Source organism: Pteropus medius, unplaced genomic scaffold (genome assembly GCF_902729225.1).
Source record: "Pteropus medius unplaced genomic scaffold, Ma_sr-lr_union100, whole genome shotgun sequence".
Lineage (NCBI taxonomy): Eukaryota > Metazoa > Chordata > Mammalia > Chiroptera > Pteropodidae > Pteropus > Pteropus medius.
This window is the reverse complement of record NW_024346667.1, coordinates 1292199-1315750: the sequence shown is the minus strand read 5'-3', so window position 1 is coordinate 1315750 and position 23552 is coordinate 1292199. Positions and strand designations below refer to the sequence as shown.

General features: G+C 41.6%; 2 protein-coding genes across 3 annotated transcripts in view; both read left to right on the top strand.

The window, feature by feature from the left end:
• Positions 1-23552, top strand: part of MAML3 (mastermind like transcriptional coactivator 3) — a 365957-nt gene that overhangs the window by 64361 nt on the left and 278044 nt on the right. The gene's annotated exons all lie outside the window — the stretch shown is intronic.
• On the top strand, positions 6919-8118 carry LOC120613483 (40S ribosomal protein S29-like). The gene is made up of 2 exons (XM_039876324.1): positions 6919-6936; positions 7788-8118. Exons 1-2 carry the CDS (start codon positions 6919-6921, stop codon positions 8025-8027), a joined length of 258 nt encoding a protein of 85 aa, XP_039732258.1. The 3' UTR covers positions 8028-8118.

Genomic DNA, 23552 nt, shown 5'->3' with positions numbered 1-23552 from the left:
CCAGGCAGTAGCTTAAAAAGTTTTATTTCAGTAAACACGCGGTGTTGGTAAATAATGAGGCTGTCGTATTAAGACCTGGGCTTACCGTTTTTCTACACAGTGATAAGACAGTGATTCAGTGAGGGTTTTGCCGGCAGGACTTGAGTGGGTTGTAAGTACGCGTTGCATTTGTAGTCAGGTACACACGTGTAGGTATGTTTTGTAGGGGTTTTTTTTAGTGTTTAATATGACAAAGACATTTTTTAGACCCACACCTCTTCATAAATAGAATTCCAGAAAAAAAAAAAAGTATCTAGGCAGAGGAAGCCTAAAATATTTTTAGAAGGTAAAAGTGATATTGCTATAAACATAGATAATAAAAGAAAAATAAAGAGGAGGTAGTGAACTAATGTGGTCTATATATTGTAATACATTTCTTTATAGTGAGGCATGGCGGGGGGCGGGGCAGAAAAGAACCCACCTAGTAGCTCATATATTTTGTGTTTAATGATGTATAAATATTCGGCTGAGCTTAATAATTAAAACCATTAATTTCTTTTTCCTCTATTGAAGACGGTTTGGTGTTCAGAATTCCTTTTTACATACAAACAAACAAAAAGATCATCTGAGATTTCGCCTAATGTAGACTAGACCAATAATTTTAAAGCCAGGTGTTGGTTTGAGAAGAATTAGTGTTTGAAGCTCCAGCAGCCACCGCCGCTAGCTTCTCGTCATTTTCACACTAGCCAGGCCAGCTTGTGCATTGAGAAAACATTAATCAAAGGTAAATACTGAACAACGGGAAATTTTCATACATTTTCTTAACTCTATGTCGAGTGGTTGCTGTTTGCAATTTTAGATAGGATTTTTAGCAGGGCACTGCAAACTGCCTGTGCCAAAAGACTAGTTTCTTCTTCTCCTATTTCCAATCCATTGCGGACTGATGCATTTAGAAAATGCAGTAAAAATGAATTAGTGGAAAACGATCACCAGCTTGGACGTTCCTTCGATTACAGATCGCTATTAAGGCATCTAACCATGCCTCCTCAAAGCCCGCGCTTGTCCTACGGGTATGGACCACAGTCAGTTTGGGGCTGAGCAGTGGGCCCAGTGACCATACTCTGAGGGACACTGTCTTTCCAGCACATTCTCACCCATGGCTGGAGCTCTGTCCGTGATGGTTGAAGGAGGACAAGAGCTAAAGAAGAGGTATTTTGGCTGTTTGTCATTTCTGCAAGCACTCCTACACTAGCTCATTCTAGCTCCTTCATTAGTCTCTGCCTTCCAGTTTTTATACTGTGTACCTGTGGGTTAATTACGTATGTCTTAACTTCCTGTTTCTTGCAAATTAACCTTTACTTCAGAAATATAAGTGATTACATGCGCCGCTTTCTCCCAAAATTAACTACCACGCACTCTGTGGTATTCTTTGTTCTAGAGAGTAGTGTATTTTTTTTTTTTAACTTAAATACATTTGAAGTATATCCAAACACCTGTCTTGCATTCTGTAAACATATATTTTGGAGTGAATTACACCTTCCCTGATTCCACATGTTTTACAGGTCATTCTGAGACATTTACATCACAATTATGAAAATGAATATTCTGCTAACTTCCTGTCTTTGGCGTTGAATGCCTATAAACAGGGCAATAAATGAGAAGAAGGTTTTGGTATTAGTAATGCAGCATTCACTCTTCCTCCGGTGTCATCTGCGAAATGTCAGCTACTTTCTTATATATGGCTAAACTGCGACTAAACATATTTTTATGATTCGGAGGAATCTTTGTTTTGGAGAAGGGGTTTCTTTACTCTTTAGTTTCCCCATGAACGGAGTTAAAAATACATAGAACTACCATTTGCTTTTCACATTTCCTGCATTCATTCATGAATTTACTATCCCTGAACTCCTAACTTTTTAAAAGACAGCTGCCCATCCTGCTGGAGAAATAGCCTTCCTCTTTTGGAGAGTGAGGCAGAGCTGGGCTTGTCGCTGGGGAACCCCAGAGAAGAGGGCACTGAGCTCCTGGTCCCGATGTTGCTGCTTTTCCCAGCATGGGATTCGGAGGACGGAATCCTTGGGGTTTCATTTGCCACTACGGACGTAGTTTAGTAACTTAGCACCACTGGACCTTTCTCTGTCTCTTCTCCCTGTTTTTCGTCCTATGACGAGGGTTCCAGGACCTGGCAATCCCCACTCTTCCTCCTTTCCTTCCATTTCTCCAGATGGGCTTCCTTTCCCTTACTGCAAGCACAGCAGGATCCTGGCAGTGGGTGCTGGAGACAGAGCTTAATTTATTTGACTCCATAGCTGTCTTTTTATTTTTATACCCTTCTCGTCTAGGCTTGCTCTGGTTCCTCCTTTCCTTGAATCTTTAGTTTTCCATCTTGAAAGCTTTCTTCTCAAGGCACAAATTACTCATCGAGTCTAGGAAGGCTTCGGGATCCATGCGTGAGGAGGGTCTTCTAAAAGCGAAGTTCCAAGTGGCCACCCCCGATCACCACGTGTAGCTGGTGTCACATTACCAGCCCCGAACTCTTGTAACTTTCCACAAAGCATTGTGTGGGAGGCACAAAAGTGTAATAAAAATGGTAATGATTAAAAGGGTCCTTTTTTTCTCTAGGGTTCTTTTGCCATTTCTAAACTAAAGTACAGATCATAATGCTCAGGCTTAGCAGGTTGATAATGTTGGAAATGATTGGTGTGGGAGTGGGCGATATTTTTTTTTTAAACCAAAACATCTGATTTTTTTGTTCCTTGGTGCCTTCTTCTTTTTTCTTTTCTTTTTTTTTGCCTGTATTCTTTATCCCTGTTGTTTTCAGGCCTCTTGGAAAGAGTGGGAGGGTGGGAGGGAGGGAGGAACAGACCTAACTTCTAGGAAAGGCTGTTGGTTGCAACTGATTCATTTCCAGAAATACTTGGGGACAGAAGGACTTGACTTTATTTTTCACTCTGCTTTGCACAGAAGGGGCTAGTGGCTACTTTGATAAATTACAGAGCCCTCTGTGCAAAGATGTGATCTACATTATCCCTAGTGAATAGCACAGCAACTGTGAGATAGTTCTTGTCATTAGCCCCACTTTGAGGATGAGTAAACAAAGGCCGGGAATGGCTGGCTGACTCTCTCAGTGTCACAGAGCCTTGTGAGAGTTGGAACTTTAATTCGGATCTGTTTGACCCCCAAACCGAGTAGTGTATTGAGAAGGGACAATATGGCGGATAAAAGCATTGGCCTCCCCACTGGAGCGGATGCTTCAGGGATGCCTTTGACGTGGGGCCACCAGAGTTTGTTGGGCGTGGAGGGGATAGCCCTCTCCTTCCTTGCATGGCAGCTCTGAGGAGGCAGTAGGAACGTTGGTTGGTATATAATAAACTACATTGATAAGTTTTCTGCTCTAGACCTGGAATGGTGAAGAAAGATTCTTCGGGTGTTTCAAATGAAAGAACTTGCAGAAGTTATTGAGGCTAAGCCTGCATTCCCTGTGTCTGCACGGGAGTGGGAGTCAGGCCCCAGGCAGGAAACAGCAACTCGTGGCAGCCCATCTTCAGGAAGAACTGAACTCCGCAATGCATGGCTAGAAGGGATACAGAAGATGGGAAAAGGGGAGGGATGATGACCGCCACTCAGAGGCCAAATGGTGACTCACGACAGATGGCAGAAAATACGGGCTTTTGAGAAGGATAGAAATAGCTTCAACAAAGCCACGTGAACCAAAGGGCGCCAAGAGAAGTAGGTCAGAGGTGAAAGCGGAATATCAGGGGCCTGACGCCTGAGGCCTGGAAGAGACAGGCGCAGAGAAGAACTACAGTCAACGCAAAGTGACTGGAGACTCTGCAATCCGGGCACCAGATTCTTAATATCTGCCTCATTTCTGTGGGCACCCCTAAACTCTTCACCCAGCAAGAAGACCGATCGAGCTTTATTTCTGTTGTTTATTTTACAAAAGCAATAGGCACATATTTTTATTCTGAAGATATAAAATGTAAATGTTAAATATCTTCTTTGTAGATCGCACAGAAAAATCTAAAACAGAATCTTTAGCCACCATCTGTCCTTTGATCTTCATAGACTTTGGGTTGAAGAATAGAGAGGGAATATTCGTAGAAAGAATAAATAATAAATAACGTTTACATTGTGTTTTAAAATATGTAAAGTGCTTATACATATATTATGCATTCTTCATGACACCCTAGGTTGGTGAACTTCATGGATAAACATCCAGATTTTGATGCTACGAGGGCAGGAGACTTGGATTTTAACTTGTTTTCTATGAATTTATATTTTGCTTTTTTCTTAATTAGTACAGTTGATTTTGGAAAATCCCAGCCGAGTCTTGGCCAGGAGTTAGAAAGGACTCCTTCTGGTGAAGTAGTTAAGTCCTGACATTGCAAGGGGACATACCCGGATCCGGTTCCTGCCCCTGTCACTTGCTAGCGCACTGTGCCCTCGGGCAGATAGCTTCACCTCTCCGAGTCTGTAAATGAACAGTAATACCTGCCTCAGAGAGGTGTTACGAGCATCAGATGCAGTGGTAGAGCTAAAAGCATTGGACAAAATGTCAAGCCAGTAGCAAGTACTCAATATAGTAAACGGTTATTGTTATTGTCGTTGTTACTAGGTTTTTCCTCCTTAGAGGCCAGTTGCAGGGGCAGCTGAGGATTCTGCCTGAGATGTTTTCTGAGAATCAGGGAGAGCAGGCAGAGTAAGGACAACAAAAGCTGAGGGCCAGCTGGCGGGAGAGGGGACCTTCTCCTTCATAGTACGTACGTGCCTTTCTCTTCCCGATTTCTTTGCTCCCTGCTCCATACCTGGCCTTCCGTACCAGACTTCGATGACCCTGGTTCCTACCTAATCCTTAAGGTTTCACACTGATTTCCTCTTTGGAAATCTCCAATCAAAGTATTAAAGTGAGTCGTTAGCAAAAACCAATATGTGGGTTATTTCGTAGGCCATTTTTTCCAACTTCAGAAGCTGAGTATTGATTGATGTTTACACAAACCCCCCACCTCTCTCTTCCCCTCACCCCCCAAAAAACGGCAGACCAGGGACCGCCCCCCGTACCTGGTTCTCCTGTGTATCTGTCGGCTCCTGGCATAGCACCTCACACCCAGTAAGTGCTCAACGCTGGGTGGGAGGAAAGAGCCAAAGGAACTCATCTGCCTGTACCAGAGCCCCTCTGATGGGAGCTCATAGAGATTAAGTTGAGAGGTAGCTATAGACTGGTACAGGAAACCAGACAGTTGCAGGGCGTGGATTTCTGGTGTTCCCATCAGGTTTGCTGGGGCTTGGCTGTCGTCCGCTACCCTCCCCCTCCCCAAACACACACACACACACACACACACACACACACATCAAAGACACATTCCATTTAACGCAGCACGCACATGTTCTGTTCCACAGGTGGAGTGGTAACTTAAATTTAGAGAAATGATACCCTGGAAGCACTGAGATCAAAATGAGCATATCAGAGCCCTGTCTTGTTTTGTTGTTGTTGTTCATTAGTTTGTTTCTGTTTTTTACATCTTCTGTGTTGCCAAAGAAGTGACAGTTTTAGCTGGTGTGGTCTTTCCCATGTCCCTTTGTATTTTTCTGTTTGTGAGATACTTACATCTAGAGGAGGAGGGATTATTGGCAGCTACTGTGACCTGTAAGTGGTTTTCTTCACTATTAATACTGTCCAGGGAACGAGCAGAATGGAAGCCGGAAGTGCCTGGGTGACAGAGCAGTGTCGCGGTGTTGGTGGCTGCTCTTCGGATCACAGCAGGCTGTCTGTTCTTCCCCTTCCTCCCCCACGTCCCCCACATGGCCTCCTACCTCAGCCATGAGCACATTCTTCGAATATCACATTCTGGGACATTCTTGCACCCCACACCAGGCTGCCCAAGGGGCTTTCGGATAATGAATGAAAGCTTTCTTAACTAATGATATTCTTGACCATCTGTCCAGCTGGTCACTGAGAACATAAGGCAGATGCTGCTCTCTTTTGAAAATTTTATCCTGGTCCTTGTAAAAATTATCAGTGTAAAGATTTCCTGTGTATTGAATCTGAAAGAGGACGTCTGCTGATACATTTTCATTGTAGATTTTTTTTTTTAAAGTATGATTACTGTGATGCGTGGGTCCAAGAAATGATTTTTTTTTTTTTAAAGTCCTGGGCTAGTGCGTACGAGTTTATATTCATGCTCTGCCACTTTGGATTTCTCAGTGTTTAAAAAAGTAGGTGTCTTTATCCCTCTGTTTTTAACATTTAAAGCTAACAGAAACATGGGAATTTACGTGGGGGAGGAGGGGTCTCACCACAACATAAAAGTCCTAAAATTAGAAAACTGGGCAAATGTTTGCTCCTGCACCGTTTTTATTAAGCTACAGGAATGTATCTTGAGGAAAAGGCTGGCGGAGTCAGCTGGGTGGAAGCTCAGGGCGGCCTTGTGGCTGGCTGGGGCGGTATTTCTGAGGGGAAGCAGTGGGCGTGTGTGCGTGTGCGCACGTGCCGATGTCCATGCTCGTGCATGTCCTCTGTGGCAGCTCTTTCAGACGGCTGTTGAGAAACCTCCCCAACAGTGACAAGGCCTGGTATGAATCCCCCAGGAACTGAGGGACAAAAGAGGTGACAGAGGATGAGATGTAGGCATGTGAGCTGGAGTTTGGGGCAGAAAGATGCCACATTCCACCTTACCTGGCACACCGGTATCTGTTGTGGGAAGTTTGACAGGTCTCAGAAAAGACCTGACTGGGCTGCAAGGAGGCCAACCCGGGCAGACACTGCCGAGTGGTCAGCATGCAGGGAGGAGTTTGCCCTCTGGAGAGAGAAGGGGGCATTCCTTCTTCCCAATGATTGTTAAATGATGACTCCCTCAACCAAAATGCAGCGGGGGGGAAATCATTTGTGTGTGTGCAAGGCTCAGGCAAGTTCAAATAAAGATAACGATACGCGAACGCATGAAGAAGTTGCCTAAAGTAGGTGCCCTCCCCTTGCAAGGGGCTCATTCGAAGACATTTGCCCACTCTGTATTGAGGCTTTAAAATTTGTTCATCATCATACAGCTGCCATCTTTATTTTAAGGATTAATTTACCATGAATCCAATCTGGGCTTTGCTAAGCTGAGACCAGTTTTATTTCAGTTCCTAGGCGTTCGTTGCAGAGATGCTGTGCAGTTTCTCTGCTTGGTTTTGTGGATGCTGCCCTCAGTTTTGATGCTTACTTTTTTATCCCTCTGGAGTATGTTCTACGTGATTCTGATTATCTTCATCAGTGAACTGAAAAAATAAGCTCACGTCCAAAGGGGAGAAACATTTTCATAATGGAAAAACGAGATTATGATAGAGCAAAATACCGTTGTCTCTACGCCTCCAAGTTAAAGTACGTTTGACCCTTGCACAACACGAGTGTGAAGTGCGTGGATCCACTGCTATTCAGCTTTTTTCCCAATAAATACCTGCTCTGTTTTTGGTCTGCATTTGAGAGTCCAAAGATGCAGAGAACCGACTGTATGCCTCGTTCTGTGCCATTTTATTAAGGGACTTGAGCATCTGTGGATTTTGGTGTTTGTGAGGGGTCCTGGAACCAGTTCTCCCACAGATACCGGGGGATAACTCAAGCTTTGGGGGGAGTCAAAAATCATAAGTGGATTTTAGACTGTATAGGGGTTGGTGCCCCAAACTCCCATGTCATTCAAGGGCCAACTGTACTTATTTAGGTAAAATATTTAAACGGTTCTTTCACCAGGCATTTATTGTAATGTGTATTTGTGCAATGCGTTCAACAAATCCTTCTGAAGGCTTTGCTAAGTGCCAAAGACTGAAGTCAGTATCAGAAGTACAGTGGTGAGCAAGATAGGCATTGTCCCTCTTTGCCTCCTTGCATTCGAGAGAGCAGGGTGGGTCACCAGCAGCAATCCTGCAGCCAGCTGAGAAAATTTGGCCGGGGTTCTCATTCCTGTCTCATCTGCTCAAACCAGCATGGTCTGATCTGTAAATGCTGCCTCAGTATGTGTCACCCGTGGTTCGGTCAGTATGCGAAGGATATAAGCTTTATGAAGTTGGACTAAGTGAACTTGCTTGAACGGGTCATTCAAGACATCTGCCTACCTTAGCACAGAAACAAAGCTAGCCCTTTGTGCATTCAAAAAAAAAAAAAAAGGCCGTTGTCCCTATTCTCAGAGAACTGAGGTGTCTGGCTCATTGTTAGTTTAGTATTTAAAAAACAAACAACCAGCCAAACAACCAAACAAACAACTCCAGTGTGCTCTTTCTACGCTGTAGGGCTTCTGCTACAGAAGCCACCCCTGTTCCTTTCACAGCGTCACACCTCTAGACACACCCCATGAACGTCATTTCTTAGTCCGGTTTTTTCCAGTGGAGATAAAGGCAGCCACTCTGTAGTAGAACCTTGTCGAAAGACGAGGCCTCGACATCTTGCCCCTGCAGGATGCCAGCATTTAGAAGTTGCCATAATCGGGGTGAAAATTTTTTTTCTAATGTCACGTCGAAGCCGAAAGAAATCACCTACCGATTATATATGATTATTGAAGCAAATTACAAAGCCTGATTTCTCTGAACGTTCCCGTCTTTGGGCATTTCCATTGTTCTTTGGCACATTTTTCGGAGCATAAGGAAGGAGGTTAAGAAGTTCTCACAGTCTGACCCATCAAATTGTGAAATTCGTTAGCAGTCCCTTCAATGTTTGGTTACAGCAGGAAGGTAGAGAGGTTAAATAGGAACTGAACAAAATTAAAGTTAGCGGGTAATATTTTTTTATTAATAGCTCAAATGTATGGAGTGCTTACCATATACTACAGAATGTTCTTAGAATTTTTAAATAGTAATGAGGATACAAAAACGACACATACTGAGTGCCAGTTGTGCGTCTGGCCCCATGAGGTATTTACACATTTAACCTTCAAGACAAAAGTATGAGATAGGTGGTATTATTTGTTATTGTTTTTTAAAACGAGAGAACATTTGAAAGCAATGAAGTAATGCGTCTTCAGGTTCAACTTGGAAGTGACAGGCTCAGATTCAAGTCCACATTTTTCTCACTGGAAAGCTGATAGAACAAGCTCTTGGTAGATGTCTTTTTACTGAGCAGATCTTGTTTTCATTCTCTTATACATTTAAGAACTGGCCCAATTAGTCTGAGAAGTGTTTGGGCAGAGAGACCCTTGTCCTAGCAGCCGTGTCCACCTCGTGGTTTCGAGTGCCTCTTTGTGAGTTGGCTTTGAGTTAGTGGCGATGCCTGACCTTCCCTCTGAGAAAGGTGTTCTTGAGATGCCTTCCAAACCTTAATTGAACACCTACTATGTGCAAGGCCTGTGCGTGCTCAGGTGTATGAGCACAAATTAAACAGTCCGCAGGGAATTATAGACAGTGCGCAGGTTGAGAAAACTGTTGTGACAATTGTCAAACATGGCACCAAAACTTTTTGACACTTTTCCCATTGAGAGATGAGGTCTGTGTCTTCTTGCATCTGAATGGGCCTGTGATTACTTGGACCAATAGGACACGTGGAAATGACACTTCATGACTTCCAAGGTTTCAAAGGCTAGGTCGGAAAAGGCCACAGTAACTTTCACCAGTCTTTCTGGGACCCTTGCTCTGGGGGAGGCCAGCTGTAATGTCAGAGATGGCTGTGCTGGAGGGACTACAGGTTGGCACTCTGCTGGACAGCTCCAGTAGGCCTCCTAGCCAACAGCTACTGTCAGGTGCTGCCTTGCCATGAGCCATGTTGGGTGGCCAGCCCTGTGGAACCTTCCAATGATGTAGCGCCAACAGACTTGTGATGACAACCTTGGGAAACCCTGAGAGAGCACTTCCCAAATTCCAGAGTCTCTCCAGTAAAATAGTTGTTTCAAGCCACTGAATCTTGGTGGCTACTAAAACTACAGGAATCACTTATGCATACAAAACCTTCAAGCTCTGAAACCAAGTATTGTGTGGTTTAATGTGTGTGTGTTTGTTTGTTTACTAACTTTTAGAAAAGATCAAAGCTTATAACCTGAATATATTCAAGTGTTAACAGTGATCACTTTATTTAGAGATGACATAAATTGTAAATGATATAGCTCATGTAGAGCTTTCTATATTCGTTAAAAAATTACCAGTACTTACTGTAATTACCGTATGATCTTTATCCCTCGATTTATCCTTCCTTTTCTGTTCACCAAAACCAGATAAAATAAGGTTAAGATCGACCTTTATGCACTACCTGAAGTATAAATTTTAAATATTTGAAAACTTTAAGTGTGGGGGGAAATTCAGTCTTACATTTTATTTATCATCACAAAGAGAATTAGCTGCCTAATCTTGGCCGATGAGTATGCTTTTTTTTGCAGAATAATCATGATAATACAGAAAACTCCGCTTTTTCAGGAATTTAATGCTATCGACCACACACCCTCACTCCAATTACTTTTATGTTCTGGGACATTATAATTTAATAGCATATAGAAATTGTTACCAAGTTTTATTGTAAATACCACTTATACTGCCTCCCTCCGCTGGCTTTGCTGTCTCCAGCACTTCTCTGAGAATCTGTGTGACAGATTTGCAAACTCTTGGCCATTTTAATAACTGGGCTCAAGTCATGTCCCTGGGCCGTGAAGGAAATCGAACCCTTTCTAAGAGCCTTGAACCTCTTTTTCTCTGTTCCTTCTCTTCTTTTTCCCTCTCATTCTCTTCTCTTTCTCTCCCCCCACCCCTCTCCCATACACATACTCCCCATAAAATCTTATCCTGAATGAGCCACTGGGGTTGTGATATTTATTGATTGCCTTGATTACTCTCCTGAATCCATCTCTCTGCTTCCAATCTAGGGAAAATATTTCAGTAAATGTTCACATTGGAGAAAAAGCATGCCAAAATGTATCATTCAGGAATTCATATTGAACATTATTGTTGCAGTTGCTCATATAAGTGATGCTGGCCCTAACCCACTTACATAAAAGATCGGAAGTCTTTGAGATTAAAAATAGCCTGTGTGGCATAAAATCTCCTTCGTTCTATGTCTGAATAATTGGCACAAAAAGATTTGTGGTTCATCTCTCGACACTGATCTAAAGATATTAGGTTCAAAGTGATACGAATCAAGACTTAAATTGGATAGGCTCTCCCAGCAAGGAGGTGGCAGTTAGTAGGATGTAGGAACCTGGGGACGGTGCTGGCGCTCCTGCCCAAGGCCTGGCCATTCGAGACCAGGTCAGGCTGTGGCTTTCTGCAGCAGTGTTCGACATCCTCCCCACTCCGGCTGCCTTTGTGGAAATAGAGCCGGTATTCATTTGACACCCTTTATTATTTTGTAATTATTCATTCGTAAATCCCCAAACTTCGGATTAGTTATCTTCAGCAATATGATTTTTTTTTCCTGCTCCTATTTTTGTGAATGTTCTTGTTTTCTGAACTAAGGTAGAACGCCTTCCTCTTAGGTTAACTCCTGGGGCACATCTGTCCATATACATGTCAAATTGGGCAAGCCACTGGCCTGTGTGGCCCGAGAGGTTTCTCTTTGCGAGAGAATTCTGTGTCAGGTGATATTTCCTGAAACCTCTGTTATGGATAGCAAGCAAAGAGGTGGCAGACATTATTCGGGGAACCGGCACATATGGGGAGCTGCCCTTTATTGCATATTCTCTCTGCTACTTAATAGTTTACTTTCAAAGCAAGTTCAGAGGTATAGCCCCACTTCTGCTGTTGGAAAATCAAGGCTCAAAGTAGTTACCAGTCCTGTCCAGTAACAAAGCTGTGATTCAAACTCAGGTCTGTCTGCTGCTCGCATCCACGCCCTTTGCACATTCCGATTATAACACATCCTCAGGCTTGGAAAGCGAAGGTCTAACCTGGAATGTTTTGTACATCTGATTTGCTAGTTTTCATCCATCCTTTTTCATCTGCCTCATGCAAGAGGCACAAGGGTGTGTCCCTAGGCACTGTGTAAACCAGTTATTGCCAACAGTGGGCACCACGAGGCTCGACTGTTTAAGCTCTTACAAACAGGGAAGACCTGGAGAAAATCCTTCTGTAAAGTTACGATGTCCTTCACTGATTGAGCAGCTTCTTCGTGCCAGGAGCTGAGCTCTAGGAGGCTTCCTCGTGGAGCCTACCGTCTGGTGGAGGTGCCAGGAGTGTGGCGGTGAGTGACTGGGCACAGGAAAGCCCTTGCTATGCCTAGAACAATCTGACACCGATTCCGTGATCTGTAGCTTTGGATTTTCACACGTTGGATAAGTTTTTAAATAGGGAGTAAAACTTAACAACTCGTGTATAGGCTAGGAGGGACTTTTAAGGCCAGACGTTTCGAAAATCTTTGAAGGGCCCAAATCCTCACAGCAAATCCGTTAGCTTTGTGAGGCTAATGGTTTGGGAAGGCCAGCGGACTGGACTGAGTTTAACCCAAGAGGTCCTCAAGGTGGTAAATCCACAGGCATTGATTTTGAAAAGTTACAGCTCTGTGGGTGAAAGGCTGTTCCTGATTTCTAAAGGCGGGAGGAATTGGCTGCATCTTATATGAGAAATAGCATCATCAATAGAGCCAGTTGATATGTGCAGTAATTATATTTCTTTTCCTTCTGCGTCAGTAAATACTGGCAATGTGTATCAAAAGTTACAAGTTACAAAGAGAGATGGGATTCTACCTCGATGGAACTTGAAACAAAAGTTACAAGTTACAAAGAGAGATGGGATTCTACCTCGATGGAATTTTACGAGAGGAAGTAAAAGCAGACCATGATTTCAAACACAACTGAATGTTTAAGGTCAACTTGATGTGCACCTTCACGTCTCTACATGTACCCTTCACAAAGTGGCTTTTGCAAGCAAGTCTACTTTGCTTCCCTATGAGGTCTTGGCATTAATAAATGGAAGAGTTGCCTTCATGGATAGACATCCTACCCCATGGTACCTTTACATGTCAGTGCAAGGTAAAGACAACCTCAGTCCAGGTCGATGTGGTGGTTGGGAAAACGTGATCTCTGTGATTGAAACATTTGGTATTTGGGTGAAAGAATTTTTAGTTCCAGGAGGTGTGGGAAGTTTGAAGTCACTGGAACCGTCCAGCAGTTTGAAAAGAGATCTGAGAAAACCTTCTGGTGATTAGGAGGGAGCTTTAAGAAATAAAACCTGAAAAGGCCCCCTTTAAATTTAGGGCCTAGCTGTTCTGTTGTTTTCGGTAAGATGGGGAGGGTCAAAGGTCATGAGGGAGAGGAAGGGACGGGCCACCTGAGCTGGTCAGTCCGCGAGAATGTGAGATACTGGCTCCCAGAGAATTGGGCCACAGCGGGGTCGCAAGGGCTCAGGTTTTGTTTCTTATTGATCTGCCAACAACCAGAGGCCCAGGCTTGATGGTGGTCCTCTACCTCTCCCTGAGGAATCGGAAAGACAGACTAGTGCTTGATGTGTGGAAAAGCAAAAAAGCACCTCTAGCCCAACAATATAAACAAAAGAAACATTTATAGCTCCATAAAAGCCCATGATAAAGCACTTTTATATGCCACCCAATTTGGTAAACTTTGGATAAGATCGTGTTCCACTTACATTTCGTCTTATATAATGTCTTCCTCATCAGAACACAAAGGGCTTATAATGTGTTTCTCACATTTCCTCTGGCATGAGTGTTCTATCAGAATGCTAAGACATCTCACTTATGAAACAGGTTATTTCTCCCTCGATTCAGTCATTCCTGTAGGTGGTTACTTTATAAGATGCATTTACCGCTCCTGGAATACCTCTCCAAAGATCAGATTCTTCAGAGAATCAAATCAAAGGGGATTATTTGAAATTTAAAAAGCAGAAACCCATTTCTGTGATTAAATATGAATTATAATCAAGTTGCTGAAATACGGAGTTTGCTTCTGATTTTCTCCCTAAGAAATGGAGTTCGCCCAGTAGCTCTAAGGAGGGAGAAGAGAGGGGCACGGGGTGTGTGTGCCTGGACACTTCATGACACACATTCTTAAATAATCTCTTCAGCATGCCCCATGTGTCTTATGCCACCGTATGCACCCATAGCATCTGTTTGCGTATTAAACGTTTTAGAGAGCACCAAACATCACTTCATAGTGCTGCCGAGGGCTATATAGTACGACTCAGGCTAAAAGAAAGAGAACTTGCAATCTTTTTTTCTTTTTAGGAAAAAGAAGCAAACAAACAAACAAAGTAGAGGTAAAGAGGACATTTCAATTTCTCGTATTCCAGAAGGGTCGGTTGCTGTCAGTTATAGTATCTCAGCCATGTGCTGGAAGACACTGACTCCATGATGTTTACCAATATGGAGACCACGTATGCTTTAAACGAGCTTAAAGAATAACTGTAAGGACCTCGATGTAGAGTGTGAAAGGGAATATGGACCCCTGTGGGAAATAGGTTAGGAAATCCGCGAGGCTATCCCGAACGCGAATCGGCTTCAGGCAAGAAGTGGCGGAAGTGCTGACAGCACCCCACAGCTAGTACGCGGGCGGAAGTCGGGGAGCCTCCCCTTCCACGGACACTGGCAGGTTTTGATTTTCCAGATAGGATGGCGTGGCTTGGGTCATTTGTCCTCCTCCATTCCTTCCTAGGAAGGATGCATCTATTTGTTTTTTGAATATTGACCATTTATGACAGTCCTGTTAGACTCTTATGGTTTATTCTATCTCTGTCTCTCTCTTCCAAGTGTTTGAGTTCACACTTGGCTGCCTCTTTGCTACATAGCCCAATAATATTTAAAAAACAAACAAAGGGAAAAAAGGAAGGAGAGAAAAAGGAAGGCCCTGGCTTCCAGCTCACCTGAGTAGTTCTGGCTTTGCTCCTTAGCAGCCGGGTCTTCGGCAGCTTCCTCAATCACTATGCCTGTTTCTTCGTCTAGACGGGGGATAAAAATACTTTAACACTTCGTGCTGTGAGGATCTGATTAAATACTGTACATAAAATGCTTACTGGCACATAGCAAATATTTAATGAATGGTAGTTATTACAGTTATGTTAAAAATATTAAGGTGAATGTTTCAGTGACTCACTGGTAAACCACAGAAATATTTCATCTCCTGGAACTCAGTTATTCGGCAACCTTGGCTGCTGATCATGACTGAAAACAAGTAAATATTGTACAATTAAGGAAGTAAGCAGAAAAGCCTCCAAACAGCCAAAATAGACATTCAAAATCTGTGCCCTTAGAACAGTGTGCTTTTCCTCATTGGGATGCTTTTCTGCTTCTCATTCAGTTCTTTGCTCAGTCGGTCCTATGTATTTGTATTTTACATGTGATTTTTAATAACTGTGACAGCTGATTTCTAAGCTTATAGCAGATTAGATATAGCAAATTAGAAGGGAGAAGGACCAACAGAGGCAGCTACATGGTGGGAGAAATAAGTAATAACTCAATAGCAAGTAGAAGGAAAACTCATTGGAAGCAGACAGTAGAGTCTAAGAGCACAGAGCCATTTAGTGGGAGACGCTGGTTCTTAAACCTTAGCCTGTGTCAAACTCACCTGGATGGCTGTTAAAACACAGGTCACTTGACCCCACCCCCAGAGCATCTGATTCAGTAGGTCTGGGGAGGATTCTGAGTGTTTGTCATTCCAAGTTCCCAGGTGATGCAGCTCTTCCTGGCTCTGGGACCACACCGGTGTAGAGACAGTACACCACCAAAGACTACGTTGCCTTTCATGATCCAGAGATGAAGAGAGAGGTTTAATTTTGTTCACTATTCTCTGTTGAAGAAGGAAAAGGGGGCTTGTGCTCCATTTTAGAAAGATATTGTATTCAAAATAATTAATAGGAAAAAAAAACCCCAAGTGTTTTGATGTATAAAGAGGGGATTTTCAGCTATGAGAAGAGAAAGCTTTCCACGGTGTACTGCCCGAGTCTGCTGGGTAGCCAAAGCTGCTGGTGCTGTTACCATGGGCGTGGGAGGTATCTCTTCCCACCTGTGACAAGGCTGTGTATGATTTTTTGGAGATATTTGTGTTTGTGTGATTGCTGTGTTTCCTCCTCCTTTTCTTAGTGATTTTCTAGACAAAAAGACTTCACAAACAGATGTTTTTTTTTTTCCCCCTGCCATACCAACTGTTTGATTCAACTTAGCTCTCATAAATAGTTGAGTTTGTTTCAGTAACAATGTCAAAACACTGGGCTCTGTGGCAGTCGCATATACAGGCACCATATTGTCACTCTCTTCCCAGTTCCTTTTTGACAGTTCGTAGTAATTTCTGCCAACACCAAAGAAAGTCTAAGAAACAGGTTGTGGATGAAGGTGACTGCCTTTCTGGTGAAGACCATTGGCATTCTGAACATCAGATTAAAATTTTTTTCATTAAATATGAGGAAGCTATATCTAGAGTGGCACAAATTATTACTGGGCAAGATTGTATTTTAGTAACTGGGTAATACACTTGGTCTCGTTATGTGATTTGAATTGACATATTGGAGCTCTTGCATCACAGAAAACTGATCGTTGCCTTGATTATAGAAGTCCTTCAGAATTCTCTCATACCAGACCTTCCAAGAACAGCATTTTGTTTCTTGTTCATCTCAGAGGTGTTATGTGCTGTCTTCCTTCTATGTCAGAGGCAGTATGTTTTTTAACTGGAGAGAGAATGCAGTCTTCCATGTCATAGTTAGGGGATTATTTTCATTAGGCAGATCGCTCTCTATGATAAATCTCGGTGCATTGAACTGTTTAACTTACTTAGAGACGGTGTTTTCTTTTGAGTCTAATTCTAGTAAAAAATGATGACTGTTCCCAGGGTGTTCACTGAAAAATGAAATATGGCTCTCGGGTTTGGTGCTGGTGACTGAAGGAGTAGGAAAAAAAAGGGGGAGATGAATGCAGCTTTGAGAATTCATCTCTGCAGGTGGGTGCCACGTAGAAATCCGCATCAGATGCGCGTGCCTTTTTGTCACTACTGGTGATGTGAAATCTGAGCCATTGTATTCCTTGATGATAACTTGGAATGAAAATAAAGATTTCTTGGACCTCGGTTGCTTATCCTCCTTGCCTGTTTAGCTGAGCAGATTATTCTCTGCTGATATCATTGAATTGCAGCTACAACCAGGACCCTTTGGCTGAAATCCAGTGGCACATGTAGTCAGATTTCTATTTACATGTGATCACGCTCATCATTGCATTAATACTGTAATTAGGAATAGGTCATACCTCTTCTACGTGATGATACAAAATATTTAGTACCTGTATTTAAATAGATTCTAGGATATTTAGGAACATCAGAATATCGTAACAGTGATATTTTAGGTAGGCAGTGGCTATTCAAATGCTGTTTTATAACATTAATGAAAGATCTGACACTCTCTGGAAGAGAAATCCATAAAATAAGCAAGACTTTAATTTTCCTTTTAATTTAGTGTCTGGCTTTGAAATGGCTTTCTATGCATTTACTGTGACTGGCCGTGTTAGCACTGATCTAATGCCCTGTTCAAAGAAATCTTTATAATGTTTTCTAGGATCTGTGTTACTGAGCTATGTGGGAGTAGGGTATTCGGGTTAAATCAAGAGAAGTCAGTCCATCTAGGTTTACAGCTTTTCCTTTGATTTCAGGCTTGTGCTAATGATGCCTGTGGCTTCTGATGACTTCACTGTCCCTTTTCTTTGATGCCCTTGCAGATCCCAGCTAAACTCTTCTAGACCTTTATTAACATAAATAAAAATTGATATGACTTCGAACGGCACATATATCAAAAATTAAGGATTTTTCGAGTTCTAAGTATCATAACTTTTTGTTGGAGAAAAACATTTTGACCCATGTTTTAAATGCCTCTCACATTTCTCTTTGAAAAAGATTCCTATTTGATTTCGCTATTGCAACGTCATAGAAACCCTGACAATTTCTACAAAACTAGCAAATCTTTTTATTTTTTCCTATCTCTCAATCTGGTCTTTAACTCTCATGGACACACCTCATATCACGAAGGTCAGTTTTCACCCCAGTCTCTTTTTTAAGGGTTGACCCCCTTCAGTCAGGAATAGACTAATACAAATTTATAAAATTTGACCTTCGTGAGACTATCTTTTGGTTCAGACATGGTAATCTCTTTATTGAACATTCATCCATTTCTTTATATATTTATTTATCCTTTTTTAAAAAATTAATAAAGATGTACTTTATTTTCTTAATAATCAGACCATGAGAATGTCAGAGCATTGCTTTTCATCTCTGACCTCAATCCCTAGTCAGCAAACGTTCCTCAGTACATTCTTTAGGAACTCTGTGTTGTCAGATTTTTAAAAACTCTTCCATCCATAAGTATGCCTTACAATAGGGGAAAGTGGTGTCCTTAATGGAGAGGAACACCCTCTCCGCCACCAGTCATTTCTTCAGGAAGCATTTGCCGGATCCCTGCATTATTCCTGTGGCTGTATTTATTGACAATCTGCTATGTTCCTGTGACTGACTGTGTGAGGGATATTACAGCCACTAAGAAAGATGTTCCTCTTTCCTTCATTAAGCTTAAAGTTGCCCTAACGCTCTTGATTTTATAATGATATCTATTTCTTTGTAGGATCCAACAACTTTTAGAAAAAGTTAAGAAATGAACATAAACCTCAAGTAGGAGTTGTTCTGGAAAGCACTGAACACGGATTCTGCTCTACGTTTAGAATTTCTAGGCAATGAGTGAAATCACAATGGAAAAAGATAATCTTGACCCGAATCGTAGTGAGATAGCGCATGCAGAAAAACGGATGATGTGACCAGCGTTTTACGTACAGCATGCGGCCTTCTCCAGAAAAGACGTATCCTTAGGCTCTTTTACCATTTCTCTCATACTTATTCTCATTTTTTCCATTTCTCTTTTCTAACTGTGCTTGGATTTTTTTAAATTAGGTCAATCATGTGAAGATCTATATTTAACCCCAAAGGAATCATTCAGAAGAACTAGGTATTTAAGTGAAAACATTCATTGTAGTGCTATCTAAAGCAGCAAAAAAAAAAAAAATTAAACAAACAAAATGCTCTCAATCTAAGCAAAGTAATAGCAAAACGAAAATAATAATAACAAAACTAACATGGCGATGAACACTCTCTTGAAATATGGAAATGTGAAATAAGTGAGACTGGCATAAGTACTATAAACATGTATATTAACAATAATGCCATAGATTCATGTATAAAATCTTCCATTTCCTTTCGAATATCCATTCATTCACCAAAATCAAGCAGGATTAATGAATGAATGCTAAGTTCTTTTTCTTAGCAAAATAACTTAAATTAGTAATTTAAAAAATACTGTAAACTTGAAGGGCTTCCTCCAAAAACAAAGACAGTGTTGGAGGGAAAACAAAATTCTATTTTACTTTGTAGAAGAATCAGACTTTTTTCCTTTCCTGGTCCATTATATGTTGATATTTAATTTTAAAAGGGTGTGGTACCTAATTTCGCAGGCAAATAATATAAAACTTCTCCAGAAATCCACATTCTGGTTTTTAAGAAAGACACTTTTATAAAGAGAAAATTAGAGTCACTCCACGTTTATTTGGAAGTTAGGCTCCCATCAGCCCTAACCACCTGGAACCTGGAAGTGAGTTAAAAAAATAAACAAGCAGAAAAACATTACCAAAAAAAAAAAAAAAAAAAAAAAAAAAAAAAATCCTCTGAGAGAGTTGGGGGTTGGGAGCCGCCCTGAGGTGCTCAGCAAGCTGGCTATGTATAAAGTAAGAGAACAGACTAGAAGCAGAGTGAAAGCAAGAAATGCAGAGAGTAGGGAAAAAAGCAAGCGGCATAGAAAGCAGACTTAGAGACCTGGGAGGCGTGGCAATCTGGGGTCATTTAATGCAGCATCAAAGGGCTTTACTGAGTCCAGCACCTCCCCAAACCCCAAGAGAATTGAATAGCAGTCTGTGACTAATAATATTCATAATGATGGTCTTATAATAAACCATGGAGAAGATGGTATTTTCTCTTCAGGAATATGTGACTATAAGTATGTAAGTATGTATATAAATCTTTACAGAAAGATTTCCATAAAAATAGCTTTTACTTCAATGTCTCTAAAACTTTAGTATCTGAATAATTCAACTATGTGGAATACTGTATTTTTCTTAAAACCAGATAAAGACTTATCTTAGCCATCACCTTAGCACATTCTTTTGCTGACCAAGAGGCTGTTTCCTAGATTTATTCTGTTTTCATGACAATAAATTGACTGATTTTGCTCTCTTCCTATGGTTTCATTTAAAAAAAAAAAAAGCTCCTGGCAAATAGTCCTTGAAGTCTGTATCAATTGTTTGGGGCAAATTTTGTTTTTGGCTGCCCAGGATATGGTTAATAATGTTTTTGTTTTTGTTTTTAAGAGAACTTTTTAGTTAAACTTTATTAACAAAGCAGAGTTTCACCATCTCATTCTCTGATATTCAAAAATTAAATAGCTTCCGTGTGACATAAAAGTGCCAATGCCTCTAAAGTTGAGAAGGCAAGTCAGAGTGGTTTTACTGTATTATTAGCAAAGTAACTTAAATTAGTCATTTAAAACAATACTGTAAACTCGAAGGGCTTCCACCTTCAAGGACTGGGTTTAAATCCTAGCTCTGTTACTTACTAGCCTTATAAAGCTGCACGAGTTACTAAACCTGTCTGGTCCCCGGTTTCTACGTTGAAAAATAAAATAGGACTGTTGCAACAGCCCGTTTAAAGTGCTTAGTTTAGTGCCTGTACGCAGTAAGCACTCAAGAATTATAAGCTGTTATTATTACTCACTGGTTTGTTTTTATGGCTGAAGATGATTGACTCTTTTCTTAATGAGTCAAGGAGAAGATGGAAAAAAACAAAAAAAAAACCTAACGTTAGCTGACGCCGCACTGTGTGCCAGGCCTTGGTATGTGTGCCTTTAAGAATTTACGTCTTACGTCCTTAGAAAGTACTTGGGAAACTGAGATTATTTCCGATCATGAACACCAGATTACTTGCTAACGCGAAGGTCCTATGTGGCACGAACCACGTGGCTTGGAGGCTATGTACACACATACGGTAGGTGCCCCGGTGATTTCCAGCGTGTTCTGTACGAACCTCCAGGGAGCGTCTTGTTCACCCTTTCTTCTCCGTCGGTGTCCCCTGCTCCCCGTCCTTACTTCTAAGGCCCCGTGCCCCTGTTGCTGCAGCTGATTCTTAATCTCTTTTTCTTCCTTCTCTTCCTTCCACGTACTTTTCTTTCTCTGTTATTTTCTGGACACCAGCTCTTTACTTTTGAGTAAAAAAGTTGGTCTTTCGTAGACCTGATAGCCCGCCAGTGTATTTCTTTCCTTCCCGCCCTCCCCTCCCCTCCCCCGCAACAAACTGACCCTTTATTAGGTGACAGGTGTAAGTCCTTGGCTGTGGGTCTGTACCCGGTATAGAGCGCTGCCTGGCCCCTGGTGGGCATTCAGTAGGGACTTGATGACAGAAATCATGACATGTAATTCTAGACCCTTGGCTTTTTGCAGTCATGTTTACATGTGGCTGAGTGCTCAGAGGTTATGCTTTTACCTCCAAAGAATATGTATTTCTAAGCTCCTTTTGAACCTGGGGTTTCCCCAAAATACTGAAGGATCTAGAAAGCTAGATTCAGGATAAGCAAGATATAAGTATAGCTGTGATTTACATCTTGTCATTCAGATAGCTGATTAGTTACAGTAACCCAACAACCTCTTTTAAAAGAATAAAAAAAGAAAACAAACGAAAACAATAAAACTGTCCCCAAGGAGCTATCTAAATGAGGAACAAAAAATTCTCTCTGCTCTGGGATCTTTTCCTCAGTTTAGTATTGGTGGTTTATCAAATATATTAAGTCTGCTTAAACTAATTAATGTCATCTTAATATACCTATAGAATTGCAATAAACAGCAGAGAAGTAGAGTTTTTGATGATCTGATTGGGAACATGTCACCCCTGTTACTTTAAATCACTTAAGTTTAACAAATAAATGAGATATTTGGGGTTGGGGAATAGTGTTGATAATAATAAATTCTTGAGTGAGAAGGGGCTTTATTAGGCCATGTGGTCTGACCTAAATAACATGGGGATTCCTTCTACAGAATCCCTGACAGATGGTCATACACTTGTGTTTTGAATACTTTTTAGTGTCAGGAAATTATTATTTCAAGAGGCAGTATATTTCATCGTTGGACACTTCTAAAAGTTAAAAAGTAACCTTTTTATACATTAAGACAACATTTCTATTCTACTAACTTCCATCAAGTGATCCTAGAATATTTATTAAATATTCCAGAGTTGTATTTTAGCATAAGGTGGCTAAAAACTATCAAGTGTTTGACATTTGTTGAACAGTAAGTGGACGTTCCTTACTGTTTGGTGAGTGAAAGACACTTAGAGTTCTGAGGTGGTCCCTGCCTGTGGGGATCTCACAGATGAATGAGGAGACAAGATCGATACACTGTAAATTAGCTGACAAGTAATGATCAGAGAACTCAAGGTTTCCCTATACTGTCAGGTATGGAAGTCTTAAAGGAGGAACTTAGGCGGTAGAGAATAGGCCTTGAAACATGAGTATGACTTTGCCAGACGGCAAGGGTGTGAAAACAGGAGGGGGCATAGCGTTTTAGGCAAATAATGAAGAGACCACCATCCCAGTAGACACAGAGGAGATAGTAAACGAAATGAACTTAGATAAGAAAGAAATGGAGGAACTTGAAAACTCTGAAGAAGTCATTATTTTAATCAATCACATCTTCCGTTACTGTTTTTCAAATCAAAAGTAATGCATGCCTGTAATAAAAATGTAAACGGTACAGAAATGTCTTAATTAAAAAGTGAAAAAACTTACTTTTTCATTTCCCTCACTATTCTTTAAACCTAACTACAGCTTTAACCGCTTGATGTATATTCTAGGAGTCACCGAACTATGACCCATGAGACAAAGTGGGCCTGCCACCTGTTTTGGTATAGTCCATGGGCTAAGAATGATTTTTAAGTGGTATTTAAGTGGCTGAAAAGAATTCAGAAGAATAAATCATGTTTCACAAGATGTGAAAATTGTATGAAATTCAGATTTTAGTGTCAATAAGTAAAGTTTTGAGTTTTGTCAATAAAAATTTTGTGGACATTCATTTTCTCTCGTAATAATATCGACATAAGAGGCTCAGTTTTGCCTTTCAGCCACCAAAGCCTTCAATATTTACCAAATGGCCCTTTACAGAAGAGGTTTACTGGCTCTGGTGTATTCATTCAAAAAACTTATATAGATGTACACTCACATGCAGGCGTGTGGTGTTGTGTTTTGTTTATAAAAGTGGGTTTGTATGAATCACGTTATGGCAAAGTTCTTTAGATCCGACACAGTTAAATAAGAGCCACTGTTGGTCGTGAGGGTGAATAAGTGTCTTGAAGGCAGACGGCCCAGAGGGGAAAACCGAGGATCAGAGAACATGACCCCTGCGGAGAGTCAGGTGTAAAGTGATGTGCTCCCGGCCTGGGCCACCTGAATCATAGGGACTGGGCGCCAGGTGTGAGGCTTACTAAAGGGATAGTCCAGGGGGCATGGCGATCAGCGAAGGCGATGATGCGGGAGCGGTCACGGGTGCCCCCTCATTTCCAGGTCTGGGCTGTGGAAGGCAGGAAGAATATTGGGAGGGACTGTTTGGGGAGGCAAGAGTCAGACGC